A 21,029-nucleotide genomic window follows, 5' to 3' on the forward strand; every position below is an offset into this window, starting at 1 on the left:
TATATATATTTCCTCTTTTAACAATTCTTATTATTCTTTTGCTACTCCTAGTAAGTCAAATTCTTTTATTTACTCCCTTTTTTTGTCTTTTTTTTTGAGATAGGGTCTCGCAGTTCAGGCTGGTCTTGAGCTCACTTTGTAACCCAGGCTGGTCTTGAACTCACAACGATCCTCTGGCCTCAGCTTCCCGAGTGCTGGGTTTACAGGTGTGCGCCACCACGCCCAGCTTCTCTTTTGTTTTTGCTTTCTATTTTATTTTGTCATTCTTTTCTTTTCTATTTTGTTTTTGGTGTTGTACATGCAGGAATGCATGTGTGTGTGTATGTGTGTGCGTGTGTGTGCATGTGTCTGTGTGTGTATGTGTGTGTGTGTGGTACTGGTGTTCAAAGATAAGGGTGCTCTGACACTGAACTACATATTCCCACTTGGTGGAGTGTCTTTAATTTCCACTTTTCTTGTTACTTTCTATCTTTTGCGTCTCTTCTTATTTTCTTCACTTTTAGCTGTACTTTTATAATCTTATAAAACAGTTTAGTTCATATAATTGCTGCCCCTGCTTCTGTTGTTCTTATTATAATTGCAGATGCCATAGGTATAACTTTCCAATCCCACTGGCCTATTCTGATCACCAGTATTTGTTATTGTATTGTTACTCACTACTCCTTTCTATATGATATTGAGAATTTAGGACAATGCATTGAACACTTTGGTAGACACTGGGCCACTGAACTTCATGCAGAGTACAGAGAGGAGGCAGCAGACCTTGGCCCATGCACACCTCTGTCCCACTCAACCTTCTGTCAAAACTACAGGAGATAAAAACCCCCAGTCAATAGCCAGGCCTCAAGTAGGCCTAGTGAGGGGAGCCCCAAAGACCTGCTCCTGGACATCCACAGAGACAGCAAGAGCAGAGAGAAAAACAATACAAGGACTATGGATGCTACACCTACAAGGGGCCGCAGCAAAGTCCACTTTCACACTCTTTCAGAACAGTCATCCTTGACAAGATTAGAGGGATGATCACAGAAGGTGAACCCCATATACTCTGCTTGTACAACATAACTGCTTGAGATAATAGAAGAACCCTACTCTTGTGAGACTCTCAGTATCTGACAAAGTATGCACTGTGTCAAAATATACTTATCATCACCAAAGAAGTAACAGAGAAACTGAATTATGAAACCTACTTGAAAATATATTCAGCATTCCACAACAATCCATTATATCAGCACACATCATCAAAAGGTAACTGTTCTCCAAAAAGATCCTCATGTAAAAGTAGGAGATATATCCAACCTGATAAATGCACAAATCTCAACATAGAAATATAAGAAACATGAAAAAATAAGATAACATGACACCTCCAAAAGTTGATACTTTTACTTCCACTGTAACTAATTCCAAGGGTAATCAAAGAAGGAGTAATACTGAAAAATTCAAAACAATGATTATAAAAATTATCAACACATTCAAAGAGTAGGCAAATAAAAAAACTGAAATAAGGAAGAAGTGCCAGGTATGAAAATGCATTTTAATAAAAGACATTCTGAAAAAATCAAAAAGCTTGGAAATTAAAAGCTCAGTAAATCAATTAAAATCTCAGTGAAAATTTTCATCAATAATCTAGATTAAGCAGAAGACAGATCTTCAGACCCTAAATAGATAGTAGATAAATTATCACACTGACTGCAATAAAGAAACAAAAATAAAAGCTATGAAATAAACATGTAAAACCTCTGAAAAATGACATAAAGACAAAACTTTGGGAATACATGAAGAGTCTTAGATGCAAACTAAAGTCATGAAAATCAGTGAAATAATAGAAAATTTCCCAAGTTTTGAGAAAGATAAGGATATTGAGGTAGAGGAGGTATTTAGAACCCTGAACAGACATGAAAAGTAAAGAAATCTCCCACTTCATATTTAGTCAAAATGTCAAGAAAAAAAGAATTTTAAAAGCTTTAAAACAGCAACAGCCTTTTAATCAGAAACTTGAAGGACAGAAGAGTATTTAATGATATATTTCAGGGCTAAAAGAAAATACCTGGCAATTTATGTTACTACATTCAGCAAAGTTATCCTATAGAACTGAAAGAGCTATAAAGACCCTCTAAGATAAGCATAAACTAAGGGAATTCATGACCACTAAATCACTAGTATGAAAGAAATTTAAAGGTGCTCTACATACACATAAGAGAAAGAATACACAAGTAAATGAGTATTATCAGAACATCAGAAAAACAAGGAAATGATAGGAATTAGTACATAGCTTTTAAGAATAATCTTATTTGTATATGGTCTTAGTTCTCCAGTTAAAAGACACAGACTAGCAAAGTGGATTGAAATACAGGACCCAACTATATGTTTCCTGGAAGTAATACACGTTGCTAGCATAGACATATGCAGAATGAAAGTGAAAAGATAGAAAATAATGTCCTATGTAGATGGAATGTGAAAGAAAACAGGAATAGTTATATTCATATCTAACAACACAGAATTCAAGTACAAATTAGTCTACGGAAACACTAAGATCACTGCATATTTGTAAAAGGAACATCCACCAAGAAGATAGAATGATTACAAATATACGGACACTTGATACTGGCACATACAATTTCATAAAACAAACACTACTTAACATCAAGGGAAAAGTAGATCTCAATACAACTACAGTGAATGATTCTCACAAAAAGTAGCCTACCGGGGCAAAATAATCAAAAGACCTTACAGTTAAACTATGCTATGGATGAGATGTACCTATGACATCTATAGAATATTCCATCCAACAGTTATAGAACACACATTCTTTTCAGCAGCTCTGAAGCTGTCTCCAAAATAGACCACATTTACAAATTTTAGTAAATACAGGAATTTTTGGACATAATCTCATACATCTTATCAAATCATAATATAATGCAGCTAGGAATCAAATTCAAAGGAAATCACAGAAATACAAACACATGGAAATTGAATAATACACTTTTATAGATTCAGCAAGTCACTGAAGAAACCAGGGAAAAATTCAAAAACTCTCAAATGAAAGTGAAAAGAACATATCAGAGTCTATGAAATAAAATTAATTAGTTCAGAGAGGAAAGTGTATGAACTACAAGTGCCTACATAAAAAACAGAGATGTCACAAATAAATAACCTATTAATTCATCCTAAGATTTTACAAAAAAAAGCTAAATCTAAGACCAAACAAAAAATAATATATTGAATAGGAGTGGTGACAGTGGACATCCTTTTTCCTGATTTTAAAGTGAAAGCTTTCAGGTTTTGTCCATTTAGTATGATGTTGGCTGTTGGTTTGCCATAGATGGCTTTGATCAGATAGAAGTAAAGGCCACCTATTCCTATTTTCTGTAGGGTTTTATCATTAAGGAGTGAGTGTTGGACTCTGTGAAAAGCTTTTTTCTGCATCTATTGAGATGATCATGTGGTTTCTGTCTTTGGATCTATTGATATGGTGTACAACATGTATTGATTTGTGTAAATTGAACCATCCCGGCATCCCTGGGATGAATCTCAGTTGGTCATGCTGTATGATTTTCTTGATGATTTGTTGCATTATGTTTGCTAGTATTTTATTGAGTATCTTTGCATCTATGTTCCTTAGGGAGACTGGTCTGTAGTTCTCTTTCTTGATTGGGTTTTTCTTTGGTTTTGGTATCAGAATAATATATGCCTCCAGAAATGAGTTAGAGAGAATTGCTTCCATTCAATTTCACTGAAGAGTTTGAGAAGTATTGGTTTTAAATCCTCTCTGAATTTCTTGTTGAATTCCATTGTGAATCCATCAGGACCTGGGCTTTTCTCTGTTGGTAAGTTTTTAATTACATTTTCAAATCTCATTAACTGATATGGGGTATCTCAGGATTTTTATATCTTCTTGACTCAACTTTGGTAATTCATACATATTTAGGAATCTGTCAATAGTTCTGGCAGCATTAGCCAGAGCAATTAGACAAGACAGAGGAATAAAAGGAAGAAAGATAGGAAAGGAAGAAGTGAAATTATCACTATTCACAGATGATATGATGCTTTACACAGAAGACCCTAGAAACTCCATCAAAAGACTCCTAGAATTAATAAACAAATTCAGTAGAGCAGCTGGACAAAATCAACACTCAAAAATCAAAAGCATTTCTATATACAAACAACAAATTCCTTTCCTTCGGGGCTGGGGATTTAGCTCAGGGGCTGGGGATTTAGCTCAGGGGCTGGGGATTTAGCTCAGCGGCAAAAGCGCCTGCCTGGCAAGTGCAAGGTCGTGAGTTCAGTTCCCGGTACCGGAGAAAAACAAAAAAAAAAAAACAAACAAAAAAAACACCAAAAAAAAACCCAAACAAACAAACAACAAACACACTGAGAGAGAAATTAAGGAAACCATACCTTTCACCATAGCATCCAAGTAATTGAAATATTTAGGAATCAATTTAACAAAACAAGGAAAAGACCTATATATTGAAAATTACAGTACTCTGCAAAAAGAGATTGAAGAGGATTTCAGAAAATAGAAAGATATCCTTGCTCATGGATAGGAAGAACAAACATTGTGAAAATAGCACTATTTCGCAAACTATTATACAGATTTAATACAATCCTAATCAAAATACCATTAGTCTACCTCACAGATCTAGAGAAAACATGTCAAAAATTCAACTGGAACCAGTCTGTTCCATTGATCCTCAGGTCTGTTTTTTAGCCAGTACCAGGTTGATTTTATGACAGTAGCTTTGTAGTATAATATCAGGTCAGGGATTGTGATTTCACCTGACTTGTCCTTGTTGCACAGGATTGCTTTTGCTATTCTGGGTCTCTTCTGGTTCCAGATGAATTCAAGGCATGTTTTCTCAAGACCTGTGAGGTACACTAATGGTAACCTAATGAGAATTGCATTGAATCTGTACAGCAGAAAAACCTGAAAATTTCAATCAAATGGCTTTTAGGTTTGATTTTAAAAATCCAGAAAAGTGTCCTAATACAAAATCAATATACATAAACCAATAGCATTTCGATAAATCAATAAACAACCCACTGAGAAAGAAATTAGATAAGCAATTGCATTCACAGTAACTCTAAACATGTAGGAATGAACCTAACCAAGGAGATGAAATTACAAAACACTGAAGAAATAAATTGAAAAAGACATTAGAAGACAGAATTACTTCCTGTATTCATGAATAAGCAGAATTAATATTGTTAATAAAGCCAAATTATTCAAAGTGATCTACAGATTCAAAAAAGTAATCTTGTAAAAACACCAATAACTTTCTTTACAGAACTAGAAAAAAAGTCCTAAAACTTATAGAGAACCAAAAATGATCCAGAATAGCCAAAACAATCCTGAGTAAAAAGACCATTGCTAGAAGTATCACAATAGGCAATCTCAAAATACCCTAGAACATTAGAGTAACAAAAATAGCACAGTTCTGGCCTAAGAATACACATGTAAAAAAATGGAATAGAATATAGAGTATCAGTCCCCAACGTTTTTGGCACTAGGGACTTGTTTCATAGAAGATAAATTTTCTAGACACCTTGGACCAAGACTTATTTTTAGTTTCCTTTTTTTTTAATCTATGTATATTTGCAATGCATAATAATTACATTCTCCAGCTAATGTTAACATTACCACCTTGCATATGGATATGTACATTTGAAAAAATGCATAAAGTAGTAGCAAGAAATAGCAAGCATAAATTAATGATTTTTGCAGCTTCTGGAATTTCATCTTTGCTCTACTGTTAGACTTACTTAAAAATCTGAGAGAGTTTTTGTAAACATTACAACTACTTGGTATATGACTGTACTAATGTTTGCATTATATTTCTTATGTTTGAAATGTATATCCTTCTATAGAGTAGAAGTTAGTACATTTCAAACATTTTTAGAATTTTAAAAAATTCTAAGAGCTTTATTATAATATAATAGTACAATACCATATACAGAAAAAGCCAGTAGTTATAAACTATTTACTTATACTAGCATTTATAAAATATAAAGTAAAAATAGTAATATAAAGAAAGATTAAAAATACATACCATCGCAGTACCCGCATTGTATTTTTTATTGCATATTCTGCCCGGAAATGTTGCTCCCATGTAGTGGGGGTGTTTCCTGTAACTACATCATTGTATTATTGACTTTTTATTAGTATAGATATTCAGAACATTTTATGAACATATACTAAATTAAATCTCCTTTTCCTAAATTTTGGAAAATGACTTTGTAAACATATAAAGTTCCAATCTGATAATATCTAATAAGTTATATAAAATACTCGTAATTGATTTTAATGTCACACTTTCTTTCCTCATGTAACTCTTAATTTTGATGTAGTGTTATTATCTGAAATTCAGCTTAGTTCCCTTCATGGTCCGTTAACTGTTTTGGTCAACTGAAAGTTAAAAAAGTGACTTTTAATTTATGGGAAAACAACCCTACTGCTCCTAAAATATTTACTTAAAGCAAAGTTATTATCAGAAAATTATTTCTTAGTCAAAAAAGTAAGACACAAAAAACACTAATTCAATGTTAACCACATACTGTAAATTTTTATAGTATTAATAAGTTAAGAATTATATATATATTCTACAGTAAACATCCCAAAAATTCATAAAATACAATTTCACAATAATTATAATTTAAAATATATTGCTACAAAATAAATTGCTATTGTTTTTAATTATATTTCATCTATCATCTCCATGGCATCTCTGAATCGATAAGTGATAGATAGATTGATAGATTAGATAGATACATAACACATACATATATATATATATACATACATACATTTTGAAAAGGTCCTATAGAAAACTGAACACAAAAAATGAAAGACACTAAATTAAATGTACCAATTTAATGGAAATACTTATAGATATCTTTGTATTAATGAAGAACACCACACTTACATAAGTAAGTATGCTATGTCATAGGGCCGACGGATGAGAGAGTCTCTTTTCCATGCCAAAAGTCTTTGTAATATATCATCAGCATCTCCATCAGTTGAAATTGGGTTTTTACCTGACCACAGTTCCAAAGAGGACAGCTTAACAGTCAATTTAAGCTGGGTAAACATCTAAAAATAAGATTTATATTTTTCAAGTGACATCAACCACCACATTAAAATAGTACATAAAATGAAGAGAAAGTTTAAGTAGTAAACTAACAAAAGATCTTTAAGTTGTTCATTTGCTATACTAAAATATACAGATTATTTCCAATGACTTTTTATAAAACTAGAAAGACAAAAAAGTAAAAACTTACAGCATTGACAAGCCCAATAACCTGGATAATTTTGTGTGTGAAAGCCATCATTTCAGGTCCCATGTAATCAAACTGGAAAATAAATTCCAATTATTAAAAAACAGCAGCAATTTCTGGATGATATGGATATCATGGTAATACCAGTAGGAAAAGCATAGGGCTTGTCAAACAACATAGAGATGACAGCTTTCATAACACATAAAAAAAAAAACACCATACCTGAGCATTTAGAACATTCTTGCTATACACTTTAAAGATTTCCTTAAACAGAAGAAATCGAAATGCTCAAGATGTATTAAAATAATTCTATAGATTTCAGGCTGGGGATATAGCTCAGTGGCATAAGCACCTGCTTGGCAAGCACAAGGTACTGAGTTCAATTCCCAGTACCAAATAATAATAATAATAATAATTCTATAGATTTCTCTGTATTCAAAGAGATTTCTCTGTATAGAGAATTCTATAGATTTCTCTGTATTCAAAATCTGTATACAGATTTCTCTGTATTGTTTTCTCTGTAAACAAACTTTCTTTAGCTAGGAATTTTCGATGAAACAGAGCAAACCAACATGTCTCTCATGGGCTGGGGATTTAGCTCAGTGGCACAGTGCCTGCCTGGCAAGCACAAGGTTGTGAGTTTGATTCCTGGTAAAAGCAAAAAAGCAAAAAAAAACATGTCTCTCATTGCACGCTTGGTAAGCAAACAAATAAATAGAAAAATTAAGTGAAATTCAAAAATATATCTATAGAAGAAAAGATAGAAATTTCCATAATGCATAGTGCGAATTGTTTGCAACAAATGATTTGACAAAGAATAAAATGAGATAATGTGTTAAAAAAGGATGAAAATGTCCTCTGAGTTTAGCAAACTCTTGAGATGATATGGGCTCATATTTGGTGACGTAGTGAATCCTCTCCTCCTTGGAGCCTCAAATGGAAAATCTTTAATACTCTTGTTAAAATTGTCAGTTTTACAGACTGAAAATGAGTTCCTACTTAACTTTAAGAATGTTTATAGCTAACAGCTCACAGTTATAATAATTAATGAAATAGTTGTACAATTACTGATTACTGCTGATAAAAGTGGTAATGTAAAATTAATCATATATTTTCATTGATTAAGTTTACAATTAAATATATTTTAGGTAAAATGGTTTCCATATAGTACAAAAGATATTGTTCCTGATAAGGCATAAATATATGAAACATATTCCCAGAAAATATACAAATAAGAAAATTATTAATTAATGACAAATTGTGAATATTTTTTAAGATTTTATCAAATAGTAAAACATACTTTTCCATATTAAAAATCATGACACTGCAGATGGAACTGTTAGCTCCAAAAGTATATTTCCTGAGATAAATTAATCAATGTATAGAGGAAACATAACAATGCTTAATCAGTAGGCACTGATATCTAGCATCTAAACATGATAAGTAATATTGACCCAATTAAAAGGAAACTTGAAGAAAGTACAATTATTGTTTAAGGGACTAATACAATTTTCTTAATAACTGACAGAACCCGAGGACAAGTTCAGTAAACACAGAAACCCTGAAGAATATGATTAAAATATTTGTTTGATCTCATTAAAATGTGTACAGCTCTGCAGAAGGAAGGACATAATATAAAAAGAAAAAATACAGTAAATCCTTTCAAATGCTTATGTAATATTTACAAAATTGATCAATGATCATATGTTGGTTACAACAGGAAATTGCAATACATTTCAAAGAATCTGCAACATTGAGGTTACACAGTATGATGAAAATCTTCAATTAGGGCAATACAATTCAAAATTAAACAAGGGTCAAACACACATAATGAATTTGAAAAAATATTTTTTACATAAAAAGAAAATGTTTAGTGCATGATGATAGACATGGGTCTAGTCTTCAGCATGTGGAAAGCCAGTTTTTCTAGCACCATTTATTAAAGAGGCTGTCTTTCTTCCACTGAACATGTTTGACCCCTTTGTGAAAGATAAGGTGGCTGAGATAATGCTGGAAGGGGTTGCAGAGAAAAAGAAATGCTTCTCCACTGGTGATGGGAGTGTAGACTGGTGCAACCACTGTGGAAATCAGTGTGGAGATTCCTCAAAAAATTAGGATCAGAGGTCCCATTCTACTCAGCTATTTCTCTTGTAGGTATCTTCTCAGAAGAATTAAAAACATCATGCCACAGTGATATATGTGCACCCATGTTTATAGCAGCACAATTTGTAACAGCTGTCTTGGAAACAACCCAAATGCCCATCAACTGAGGAATGGATAAAAAAGATGTGGGTCTTTTATATATAACAGACTATTCCTCAGCTATAAAGAAAAACTTGAGACTTTTATAGATAAATGGATACAACTTAAGACCATACTCATAAGTGAAATAAATCAGACCTACATGTTTAAATATCATATTGTCTCACTAGTATCACCTGAACAAGTCAATAAGATCCAAAACGTACAGCAGATATTGTGAACTGGGAAAAGAGAAACTGTGATGAGGGAAAGAGAAACTGTGATAAGGGAAAGAGGAAAGGAAGGAAGGGAAAAAGAAAAAATATACACACAAGATAGTAAAGATATACTGCTAGTTTCTCTTAGTTCATTGAAAAGAAAGGTTTGTGCTAATATTGTCTGGATAAGATATCATGCCTATATCTTGTACTCTGAGTAACTGCTTTGAAGGTAACAGTGCACAATGTATTAATTATTGTTATTGTTCTATTATCTTGTTTAGAAATTGTTTTTTTCTTTGAAATAAAAAAGCAAATGTTAATGAAAATAAACTGCAACAAACTTGCATTACATTACAACCCCACAATACACAAACTTAGACCTTGACTATATTAGAAAGAGAGAAATGCACCAAACCATTGGTTTGGAAACAGTACTGAACTGGAAGACGGTACATAATAATTTAAGAAGGGGAAGGTAATAATTAGAAAATTAACTTTAAATAGACCTTAATTTCTATCTCACAGCATATCCATTTAACAATTAAAGGTAGATTTTAAAAACTGTCTGAACAATATCTATTGTACCTTTTGGGTTTTATTTACTCTTTCAGATTCTTACCTTAGGGAGATGAAATGATGTTTACACATGTGGGTCCCATGTATTTCACTTATGAGTATGGTCTTTAGCTGCATCCATTTACCTATAAAAACCTTGTATAAAAATACTACATCTTTTCTATCCATTCCTCCACTGATGGGCTCAAAGGGATGGATCAACTGGGATGAGGAAAAGGAGAAAAGAAAGAAGAGAGAGAGAGAGAAAGAGAGAGAGAGAGAGAGAAGAAAAAGAAAGAAAGAAAGAGAAAGAAAGAAAAAAAAATATATGTATATACAAGGACAGCTGAGATAACTGTATTGCTGATGTCTATTGGTTTATTGAAAGGAACAGTTAATGTTTAATTTTTTCTTGACTAATTCCGCATGCTTTATCTGGTAACCTGAACAACTAATTTGAAGACAACAGTATGCAATGTAACGACCACTGTTGAATTCCCACTATCTTGTTTTGTGAAGCTCTGTATCATCTTTAAGTTTGTTATTACTTTTTATTCTCTTTAATTGTTTGATCAATTTTACATTCTTACATCTGGTAATCTGAGCAACTTCATTGAAGATAACAATATGTAATATAACAACCATTGTTAATTCTTATCATCTTGTTTTGAAATCCTGTATTGTTTTTACTGTTTCTGTGTTATTTTTGTCTTTGTGGTTATTTTGGGTTTTTTTTTTTTCTGTTTAAAATTTTAAAAAACTGTCTCAGAAAGTAAAGGAAAAAAATTCTAAAATAAAATGTACATAAAGTAGTCATGTTCTTGAATTAATAAAATAGTGTTTAAGTTAAAAAGTAGTAAAAAATAATAAATGATTTAAACTAATTATAATTAAGAACATGTATCTATCTAAAGACAGCATTAAGAATGTGTAAAAGTAAGCTACAGACTAGGAGACCATATCCTCAATATAGCTATCAGACAAAGAAACCATATTTGCAATATATAATGAATTCCCACAAAGCAAGAAGAAAAATATTAAAGTAAGGGAGGAAAACATGCTTACTCTGAAAAAGAATACCTAAATAGTCAACAGCAGTATGAACATGTGAAAATACATTAATTATTAGGTAAATGCACATAAAAATCATAGTATATTATCACTGCACATGTCAGATCACTAAAAATAAGACTATTAGCACTAATCATTTGTGACAATGCTGGATTTTTTTGTTCATTCTGGATGGCAGAAAAAATTGCCATAATCACTTTTGAAACTGTTTATCAATAGCACTTGAATTCGTATATACCCTACAACATAATAATTGTACTTCTACACAGATATCTAAAAGAAATTGTCTACCAAAAGTCATACATGAGAATGTTAGTTACAATTTTATTCATAATAACTGCAAGTTGTTATTCACATTAAGGAATAAACCATTATTATAGGCAATAATATGAATTAATCATAGAGACACTGTATAGAGGAAAAGAATTTTAATACTGTAGAGTAGATAATCTGTGATTCCATTTCCAAGATATTTATAAGTTAGCAACATTAACTGATAGAGATAAAATTTGTGGACATGTTGAATGGAAAGGTGCATGAGGTTGAGAATGCTTAAAGCTGGTACATACATGACTATCTTGGGATACACATCTATAAGGAGTCAAAGCAATGTGCCTTTGGTTTTATGTAATCTATACCTCTGTATACCATGCTAGGAAGATACTCCTCTGTATTACTCCTCAAAGTCAGTGTCTACCTAACATGCCTATACTATCAACAGAGCTCCAGACAACTATGACAATATCCTTCCCACTGTTTCTGTGATTCTATTCTCAGTGCTCTATAAATTCTGGTTTCATAATTCTGTCATTGATTTTTCTATCAAGGTCTTTATGTCAATTCTCAAACAACTTTCAGTTACCAGAGATTAGGTTTTCAGCTTTAGAGCTTCTGTGCAGGATACACAGCTGATTTCTTTGCTAGCCAACATCTCCCAAATCCTGCTCCATTTGTTTTCCTCCAGTGTCACAAGTTACTTATATGATTCTAACTGCTCTTTGAGTCTATGGTCTGGACTCCCTCTACTTCCTTCTCCTTATGCAAATTCTTCAATATATTCCCATTACATATGAGGTAAAATGCAAGCTCCTACCCTAGGCTGGGATGCAGTGGCCTTACTTGATGCCAATTCATACTGTGCACATCTCGTTTTACATGAGCAGCTATATCACACTGCTCATCATTTTGGAAGCAACAGGAGTTGTCTTTCAGACTCCTGCATCTGATCCCCACATTTGTATCTCTCTGATAATCTTAGCTATTTATCAAAAAACCTTTTCTCTGAATTTTTTCTTAATAATTCCTATATCTTTCTATATTCTTCCATTTTGAATATATTTCCTTTGAAGGACATAATGCATCACATTGGAATTCTCCTGTTACATATTTGTTTTTTCCAGTAAAATATGATTCTTTCAAGCAGAATCCCCATTTACTACACTGTACTTGATAATTACCACTGATCCCTTGGTACTAATGCAAAAGACAAATGTATACTGACATCAGAAAACTGTACTGAAATATGCTTTAAAATAATATTTTAAAACCCATCAAACTACTACTGAAGTGACATATTAGTTATGGAGGAACTTAAAACAATGTTAATTTGAACAAAGCACTAAGTTTAAAGCTTTTGGAAAATAAAAAAAATCAAGTAAATGTGCCTTATACAAGATTTTTAAAATTGTCCATGTAAAAAGGAAACGATGTGGCCAGAAAGGCAGGAGCAGGAAAGTGCAGGGCAAGGCTGCTAGTGGGTGAGGAAAAGAGAGACTGAGCCGCGCTGGGGTGGGGCAGCAGATCCATAGATGGTCTAGGACAGTTTGGCCTCGTGCTCATAATGGTAAGCAAAGGTCACATAGCAATTTATGTAACACACATAAAATATCCTTATTTGGAAATAATGAAAAAAATCTATTATGCTTTGAAATGAAGATGAAATTTTCAGTAAGAGGAAAGAAAAAGGGAAGGGCAGAAGGGAAGGTGTAAGGAAGGGAGAGAGGGAGGAGAGAAAGAAGGCAAGAAACACAGTTTGACTTACCAAAGCTTTTTCCACTATAATGTGCATTTGTAGATACCGGGGTAATAGTTGTAAATGAGATGCTTCCTGGAAAAGTTAACATAGGATTTATCAAATGTTAATACATATGAAATATGTGAAGGGAAAAAGGTGACATGTAAAGGAGGCAAAAAGATACATGTAAAACCACTGAGGAAAAATATAAAAATTAGCTGTAAAGCATAAAACTTCACTTTAAATCATTACAGACCTTAAAAATCCTACTAATCCTGCTAGAGTAATACATGCTTCTAGATACTCTATTAATGCTGCATAAGAAAGTGAATAAAAAGATACAGATTCTATTATCTTCATCTCACAATATCTATATCACCTGGTTACACATGAGACTTCTTCAACTGTCCTAAAGAATATGTTAATTCTACCTGAAGCTCATTGGGAATCTTCCATCTATTCTGCAAAAGAAATATGGGAAATATTTTTTCTATAATTTCCCAACACCTGAGGAATTATAGCCTACACAGAAATTCAGGTAGTGTGACTTGCCTATTAACCATAGGGTATATATAAAACAAAAGAATGTTAAATATCAGAAATTATTGAATAGTTCTAGAACATCATGTGCCATCTGGTATCATGAAATACTGTTTGTGCCAAGGCAGCATTAAGTCGTCAGTTTACTGCAACATGATTCAAGATTTCATTAGCAGTTTTTATATAAGCTATAGTTCTGACAGTATGATGTCACTTTACACATAGACATTTCAAAGAAACTAAAACTCCTCAGAGAAAGGCTTATTAGTCATCAAATTAGAAGCTTAAAGATGGTTATGATATTGGATATGTCATAGATACCCTTCCTGGGTTAAATAAGTTAACAAGTAAACCACCATAGTGGATTTAACTAGGTAGAATCTTGGTTTTAAATAGGCTTGTTGATATTTTCATGGAGAAGTACTGTGAAGTACGCATGCCTTCTACATACTCATTGAGCACTGCTATCATTCCCTTTCCTTCTCTTCCTTGCCTTCTCTTCCTTCCTCCCTTCTTTTCCTTCCATACTTTTTAACTTCCTCCCTCCCTCTCTCCCTTCTCCCTGCCTCCCTGCCTCTATCCTTCTTTTTCTCCTCCCCTCCTTCCTACCCATAATCTACTTTTCCAATCACCCATCCATCTACCCCCATCCACCCACCCATCTACCTATCCATCTATCCAATCTATTTATCTGTACCCTTGTGTGTATATACATGCATATAGGCAATTTTGTATGAAAGAAAATGTTCTTAACTCATTTTCTCCCAAATTCTGAAATAAGTGAATTTGGTCTCTTAAGCTCTCTTTTGGTTTTTAATGCAATTTTCCAGCATTTTCTAGAGTCTTAGAACAGTGAATAAGGTGGACTGACTGGGAAGATGGAACATTTAAAAAATTAAAATTATGCAATTACTGATATTGATAATTAAGGCCTGAAAAGTTAGGCTTCATTATTTTGGTAGACCTAAAAATAATTACACTCAAAACTAAAACTATGTATATTTACCAAATACACCAGAGTACATAAAGCCAAAACTTCAGTGATTTCATTGATTAAAAACAATACAAATAAAATAATTGGTGCTTTATTTTCTTACCTGGGTCTCCTTCTAAGGGCACACTTTTGGTATTTTTAAAGCAACTATTTTCAAATATCATTTTAATGTCTTATTATGTTGCCTATGACTTTGATCCAGATTTCCTTTTTTAGTTAACACATGTGAAATTGTTAATATGTCAATTTACTCATTTCTAAACAGCATCATACTTACAATTAGACAGAAGAAAAGCCCATTTTATAGGTCATGATAAAGTTGCTAAAGTCAGAGCCAGTTCTTTTATATGGAACATATTCAGAATTCTAGTTATATTTTTATAGACACTTAAAATAATTTAAGCCAAATATATTTTATTAATGTTGATTAATCTCATTTAGAATACCATACGGTCATTATTTATGATCATTTTTTATGAAGTCAACTTTCAAAATACTTTCCTTACACATGTGGTCCTTCTACTAATTATTGAATAACTGAAATAAAAATCATATTCTGAGATGCTAATTTGTCCCTTAGCAGTTAGCATTATCTTAAAAAAAATGTATTTCATTTGTTCTTAATATTTCTATGAAAATAAAAATGAATGTTGACAACTATGGCATTTACATCACAGCTTGATTGTATTATGAATTATATAACACCCTGGCCAATTTCAAGAATGTTCCTACACAATAGGCTTTATACTTTAATAATAACATTGCTTTTACCCCGAATCTTTGTCCTGTCAAATTTATTTAGCTTCATCAATGCAAAAATAAATTTATCCTTGATATCTGAGTTCCAAATAAATTTACAATATTATTTACAAGAATGTTAGATATACCAATTTCATATTAATATATTGTTCCTGTCATCTTTAGTTTACAATTTTGCTTTCCTTCTTCCTTTTTTAAACTTGTCAAATGACTGAAATTTGCCAAAAGACATCAGGGACCTCATATATGACTCACCCAGTTTTCCTGATGGTTATACCTTAAAGAAACGTAATACATTATGGAAGCAAATTGGAAATCTGACATCAGCACAATGTATACGAATAAGATTTGGTCACATAGGCATCATTGCAATTAAGATACAGCCTATTCCATTACTGCAAAGATCTCCGTTATCATGTGTACCTCTTTTGCCACACTAGGAATGCAGCCCAGGGATCCATGCATGCTAGTGAGTGCTCTACCACTAGGCCTCATCCTCAGCTCCCACTGCCACACTTCCCTCAAGTCACCTTCCTCCTACCTCATCATCTCCAATTTGTGGTGACCACACACCTTTGGTTATTTCCACGTACCACCATTTTAGGACTGTTACATGAATGGCCTCATTCTGTACTCAACCTCCCGGCACTGGATAACTTTACTCATAATGCCCCCAGTATCTTTGAGGTTAGAGCGTTGCTATTATCTGGATATGTTTCTTCATTCCTAGTGTAAGGCTTTAATGCTATAAATTTCCCATTTACCATTGTTTAGCTGTGTCCCACAATTTTTGACTTATTATATTTTTATTTTCTTTAAAACGTCTTCTTTGACCCATCTAATGCTTAGAAGTGTTTTAATTGCATGGAATAACTTTTTATATCCTTTTTCTTTAAATGTAGGTAGTTCCTTACATTTGAGAACAATTTCTTACAGGCAGTATTGGAGTTCTTTTTTTAAATCCACTTTGTACATCTTAGCTTGAAAATTGGTATATTTAGATCACTTTTGCATTTAATGTCATTATGGTCATATTAGAGCTTAAATCTGCCATGTTATTATCTGTTTTTATTTGTTACACTCAGCTTTACATTACTCTTTTTATTTCTTTCTCTACGCTATTACTTGAAAAATGTACAGTGTCAATTTTTTTATCTATAATATTTTTAAGTATAAGGTACCACACCACATACGGCCTAGTGGAATTGACAGTTTATTAGTTTGAGTAAGCCTTAGCAACCCCACCTTTTAGTCATTCTACTTCTTTTAAATAATATAGTTGTCTTAAACATTTCCGCTATGCAAACTGAGAACTTCATCAGATAATGTTATAATTTTTACTTCAAACATCTTTATATCTTCCAATTATTTGCTGATACTTATTTATCTGCTGAAGCTTTCTATTGTTGCTCTCTCTCCCTCCCTCTCTCCTCTCTTCCTCTCTCTTCAGTGTTGGATATCAAACCTAGGGCTTTTTGTTTTGTGTTAGTCAAGTGCTCTATTACCAAGCTACACACCCAGCCATATATTGTTTGCCATTATTTCAAGTGTGTCCGTAATTCCTTGTTGAAACATTTTGTTACTGTGAGTACTTCTCAGATATTCCAGCTTCTATGCCATCTCAGTATTAGCATCTGTCGTTGTCTTCTGTCATTCAAGTTGAGATTGTTTTGGTTTTTGGTGTACCACTACCATCAGGGATAACGAAACTAGACTTTTCCATTTAATTTTCAATGATGTCATTTATGCCCAGATAGGGGGCATGTTCTCACAAACTGGTGAGGCTACATGTCTAGCCTTCTTATTCGGCCATCCCTGAAACAGAAAAGAGGCAATTTTTTCTGGAGTGTTTGTTAGAGTGGTATGGATTCTGTCTTAAAAATTTGGCTTTTCTATTTGGCCTTTTCCTGGTACTTTGGTTAGACAGAACATATTTTTTCATTTGAATTTTTGTCTGAATTTATCGGTATTTTCTGTTGCCTTTTTATTATCCACAGTACATAAGGCAAACTAACCAACAAGTAAGCTACAATAACACACACACACACAAAAAAAAAAAAAACACAGAGAGCTTGCTAACATAAGGTTTCCTCTACATAGAAAGCTTATCTACTCTCTGGTATTCAATTTTCATGTTCTCAGCTTTGGGGGAGTCAGCACTGAAAATGTGTATATGAAGTGCTTTGTTTCTAAGCTGCGAGGTGGACTGTCCTGATGGGTCTCCTGAAGAGTCAGCTGCTAGTAAGACTCTGAAGATGGAGCACAGCATGACTTGCACGGAGGCCTTGGCATCACAGCTGCAGGATGTAGGAAACATTTTCTGAGCTGTTTCCCAAGCTGTCTCCAATACTATCAGCTCAAGTGGAATATGTACTTTCCTTGAACTATCTTTTGAGCTCCTTTCTCATGAATGCCTTTGTTCTCATTATGTGTTTAAGACAGTGTGCTTCTTTAATAAACAGAGTGGTCTATAACCCTCTCCTCCTGTCACAAGTCTTTTCAGGTGATGCCAGTCAGCAGAGATCAGTGTCATCACCCCCAATACTGCTTGGGGAGCTCCAGTATTAATTTGGGAACTATAATTTTTGTCTGGTATAGTAATTTCTAGGACTTTCAAGTTATACTTATGAATAATAGGATAAGTATTATGTATTATAATAATAGGAAAAGTGGGTCTATTCTACCTTGCCCATATCCATAACTCTTGAAAAAATTTTGTGTTTGACGACAACTGAAAACCATTATTGAAATGAATTTTGAATTTAAAAATCCCTGCATATTAATGTTTGGTTCCTACCACATCACATTAAAATGTGGCCATCACATTTTAATGTGAACATTAAAACTTTATTTGTTGTTTAATTGTTCTTTATTCTTTAATTGCTAATTTCTATTTTAGATAATAGTCACAACAAACTAAGAGGTATGGTTTTAGCTCTGGTGAATGCTAGAATGAAATTAGATAATGAGAAAAAAATGATTGAAAAATCAGTAACAGATATGCATAAAAATCTTGACTAAAATGAATGATATGTAAACAAACCCACTGCAACTCCACAAATTGAAATGCTGACTGCATGAAATAGGAAGGGATGTTACTTCAGCATGTTTCTGATTTGTGGTTTTCCTACGGTCAGGTACACCACACTGGCTTTCAGGACAGATAGTAAGCAGTGACTGGCATGCACATGTTACACAGCCATTAATAACTATCTTGAGGAAGTGAATTGCACTAGACTATTTTTTCATTAAACATTTTAATTTTTGTACTTACTGCTGCCTAAAGGGTTTATGGAGAAAAGCATTATTGGAAAAAAAAAAAAAAGCATTCTTCTAAGATTTCTGGTTTTGTATTGGAGATATAGAAAGCTGGGAAGAACATTTTTTTTCATATGTTTAACACTGTAAAAGCTGGAGAAACTGCAAGTTAATGACTTTTCTGAACTTATTAAAAAGCTAAAATTGGAGATAAAGCCATTAACTTAAATGTGGAGAGAGAAATGTTCCTGTAGGATGTGGTAGGAACCAAACATTAATATGCAACTGCAGAGACATCAAGTGCCAAGTAAACTGGGAGGTATATTCTGGTAAAATTTTAGCTGAATTTCTAAAGTCCAAACTTGTGCCACTATAAAAGTGTAAATGAAAGGTTTCCATAATTCCTTTAAAGTCTCTGTGGTGCCACCTACTGGAGACTATATGCCATGGTCAATATGGCACTGGCCCTTAAAGGCCATATGATAAGCTCCACCCTTCCTCCTGGAGTTGAATTAGGACTTCCTACTCCTCTTTATGTAATATCCTGTTTCATTTTCCCACACTCCTGCCCAATGCTAGCCTGCCACGTCAGCTAGCCCACCCCCTAAACACCGCCTCTAGCCTGACCATATTTAACCACTGTCCCCATGACCCAGCCCCCCAGAAGATTCTCCTTCTCTGTCAATCTTCTCCGTGCCCTCCACAATAAAAGTGTTTTATTGTTTTATTACTCTCTGTGCTTTTGGCCAGCCAGACACCTTTTAGCAAAGATTCCAGGAACCTTAAAGACCACTGGTTTCACAGCTTTTTGTAGCTGTTTTCTCCAAAATCCCAGCAAGTTACTCATGATAAAGACTGGAAAGAACATCAAAAAGATTTTTATTCTGTCATGGTGCTGGGTGGAGGACAGGAATATCAGCCACTCCAGTGTATTTCCTCCACCTCCTTTACAATACAAAAGGCTTAATCTTCAGGGGAACTGGCAAAGAGGTTATAGTTTAAGGGTATTAGTAAAACCCATTACAGCTGAGAGAGAGGAGATGAAGTTGGGAAAGAGGAAAAGAAATGATTGATAGGTCCAGCATTGCATTTAGAGAAGAGATGCAACATTTGTGAAGTCTACATCCCCAAACCAAAGTTTGGAGTATCTGCCTAACACTGAGTCTCAATCAGAGCATCAGAAACAAACAAACAAAACAGTTCTCTACTTGATTAAAGACAATATTCTAGACTTAACTTATCAAAAAAAAAAAAATGGATATACCAGAAAGCTCTAGAAGAGACAGACTTTTTCCTACAATCATGAAGCAAAGCCAAGTAGAGAAACCCAAAGCCAAGCAGGAAAAGGGCATCTTTGCAGGAAACTTTTGCTCACTATAAACATAAAGTGTTACTGGGGGAGGGAGAAGCCTCTGGTATACTGTGTTAGACATAACAATGATAAACAGGCATTTGATCTGAGTGGAATACACCAACGTTCAGACTAAAGTCCTAGGGAAAAAGAAAACTGTACTTAATCTCCATCCTTAAAAAGTATTAATGCAATATGCCTCACTTTCAAACAGTAACAATAACAAGAGAAAAAATATGGCCAGGCAAGAAAGAAATCTGAAAGTCTTGATAATCATAAAAATCAACCAGATATGTGGCACAGATGTTGGAACTAGCAGAAATGGAATTTAAAGTAGTTTTAATTAATATGTTAAAACTTCTATAGTAATAATTACACAACATGCAAATCAAACACTTCTACCACAAACATCCAATATGCAAAAGAATTGGCTATCCTTATTCCTATCTATCTAAAAGTGGTATTTTAGGGGCTGGGGATTTAGCTCAGCGGCAAAAGCGCCTGCCTGGCAAGCGCAAGGTCGTTTGAGTTCGGTTCCCGGTACCGGAGAAAAAAACAAAAACAAAAAAACAAAAAAAACCCCTAAAAGTGGTATTTTATTATTGAATATTTTAACATTCTGTTTTTATAAAGAGGTGTTTGTTACCTTGCAATTGAAAAGAGTGTAGAAAACACAAAAGGGGGGCTGGCGATTTAGCTCAGTGTCAAAGCGCCTGCCTGGCAAGCGCAAGGTCATGAGTTTGATTCCTGGTA

The 21,029-nt window shown here is 33.5% G+C and overlaps 1 protein-coding gene across 10 annotated transcripts in view; it reads right to left on the minus strand.

The window, feature by feature from the left end:
- Adam18 (ADAM metallopeptidase domain 18) overlaps positions 1–21,029 on the minus strand; it is a 94,801-nt gene that overhangs the window by 56,878 nt on the left and 16,894 nt on the right. For all 10 annotated transcript variants that reach the window (XM_013507738.1, XM_013507740.1, XM_013507737.1 and 7 more), the window contains 4 exons: positions 13,402–13,467; positions 7,276–7,347; positions 6,921–7,087; positions 6,048–6,129 (listed from right to left, as the gene is read on the minus strand). In XM_013507738.1, coding sequence (XP_013363192.1) covers positions 6,048–6,129; positions 6,921–7,087; positions 7,276–7,347; positions 13,402–13,467 — 387 coding nt within the window. The remainder of the gene's footprint in view (positions 1–6,047; positions 6,130–6,920; positions 7,088–7,275; positions 7,348–13,401; positions 13,468–21,029) is intronic.

The sequence above is a fragment of the Chinchilla lanigera genome, unplaced genomic scaffold (assembly GCF_000276665.1).
Source record: "Chinchilla lanigera isolate Chin_1 unplaced genomic scaffold, ChiLan1.0 scaffold00135, whole genome shotgun sequence".
NCBI lineage: Eukaryota > Metazoa > Chordata > Mammalia > Rodentia > Chinchillidae > Chinchilla > Chinchilla lanigera.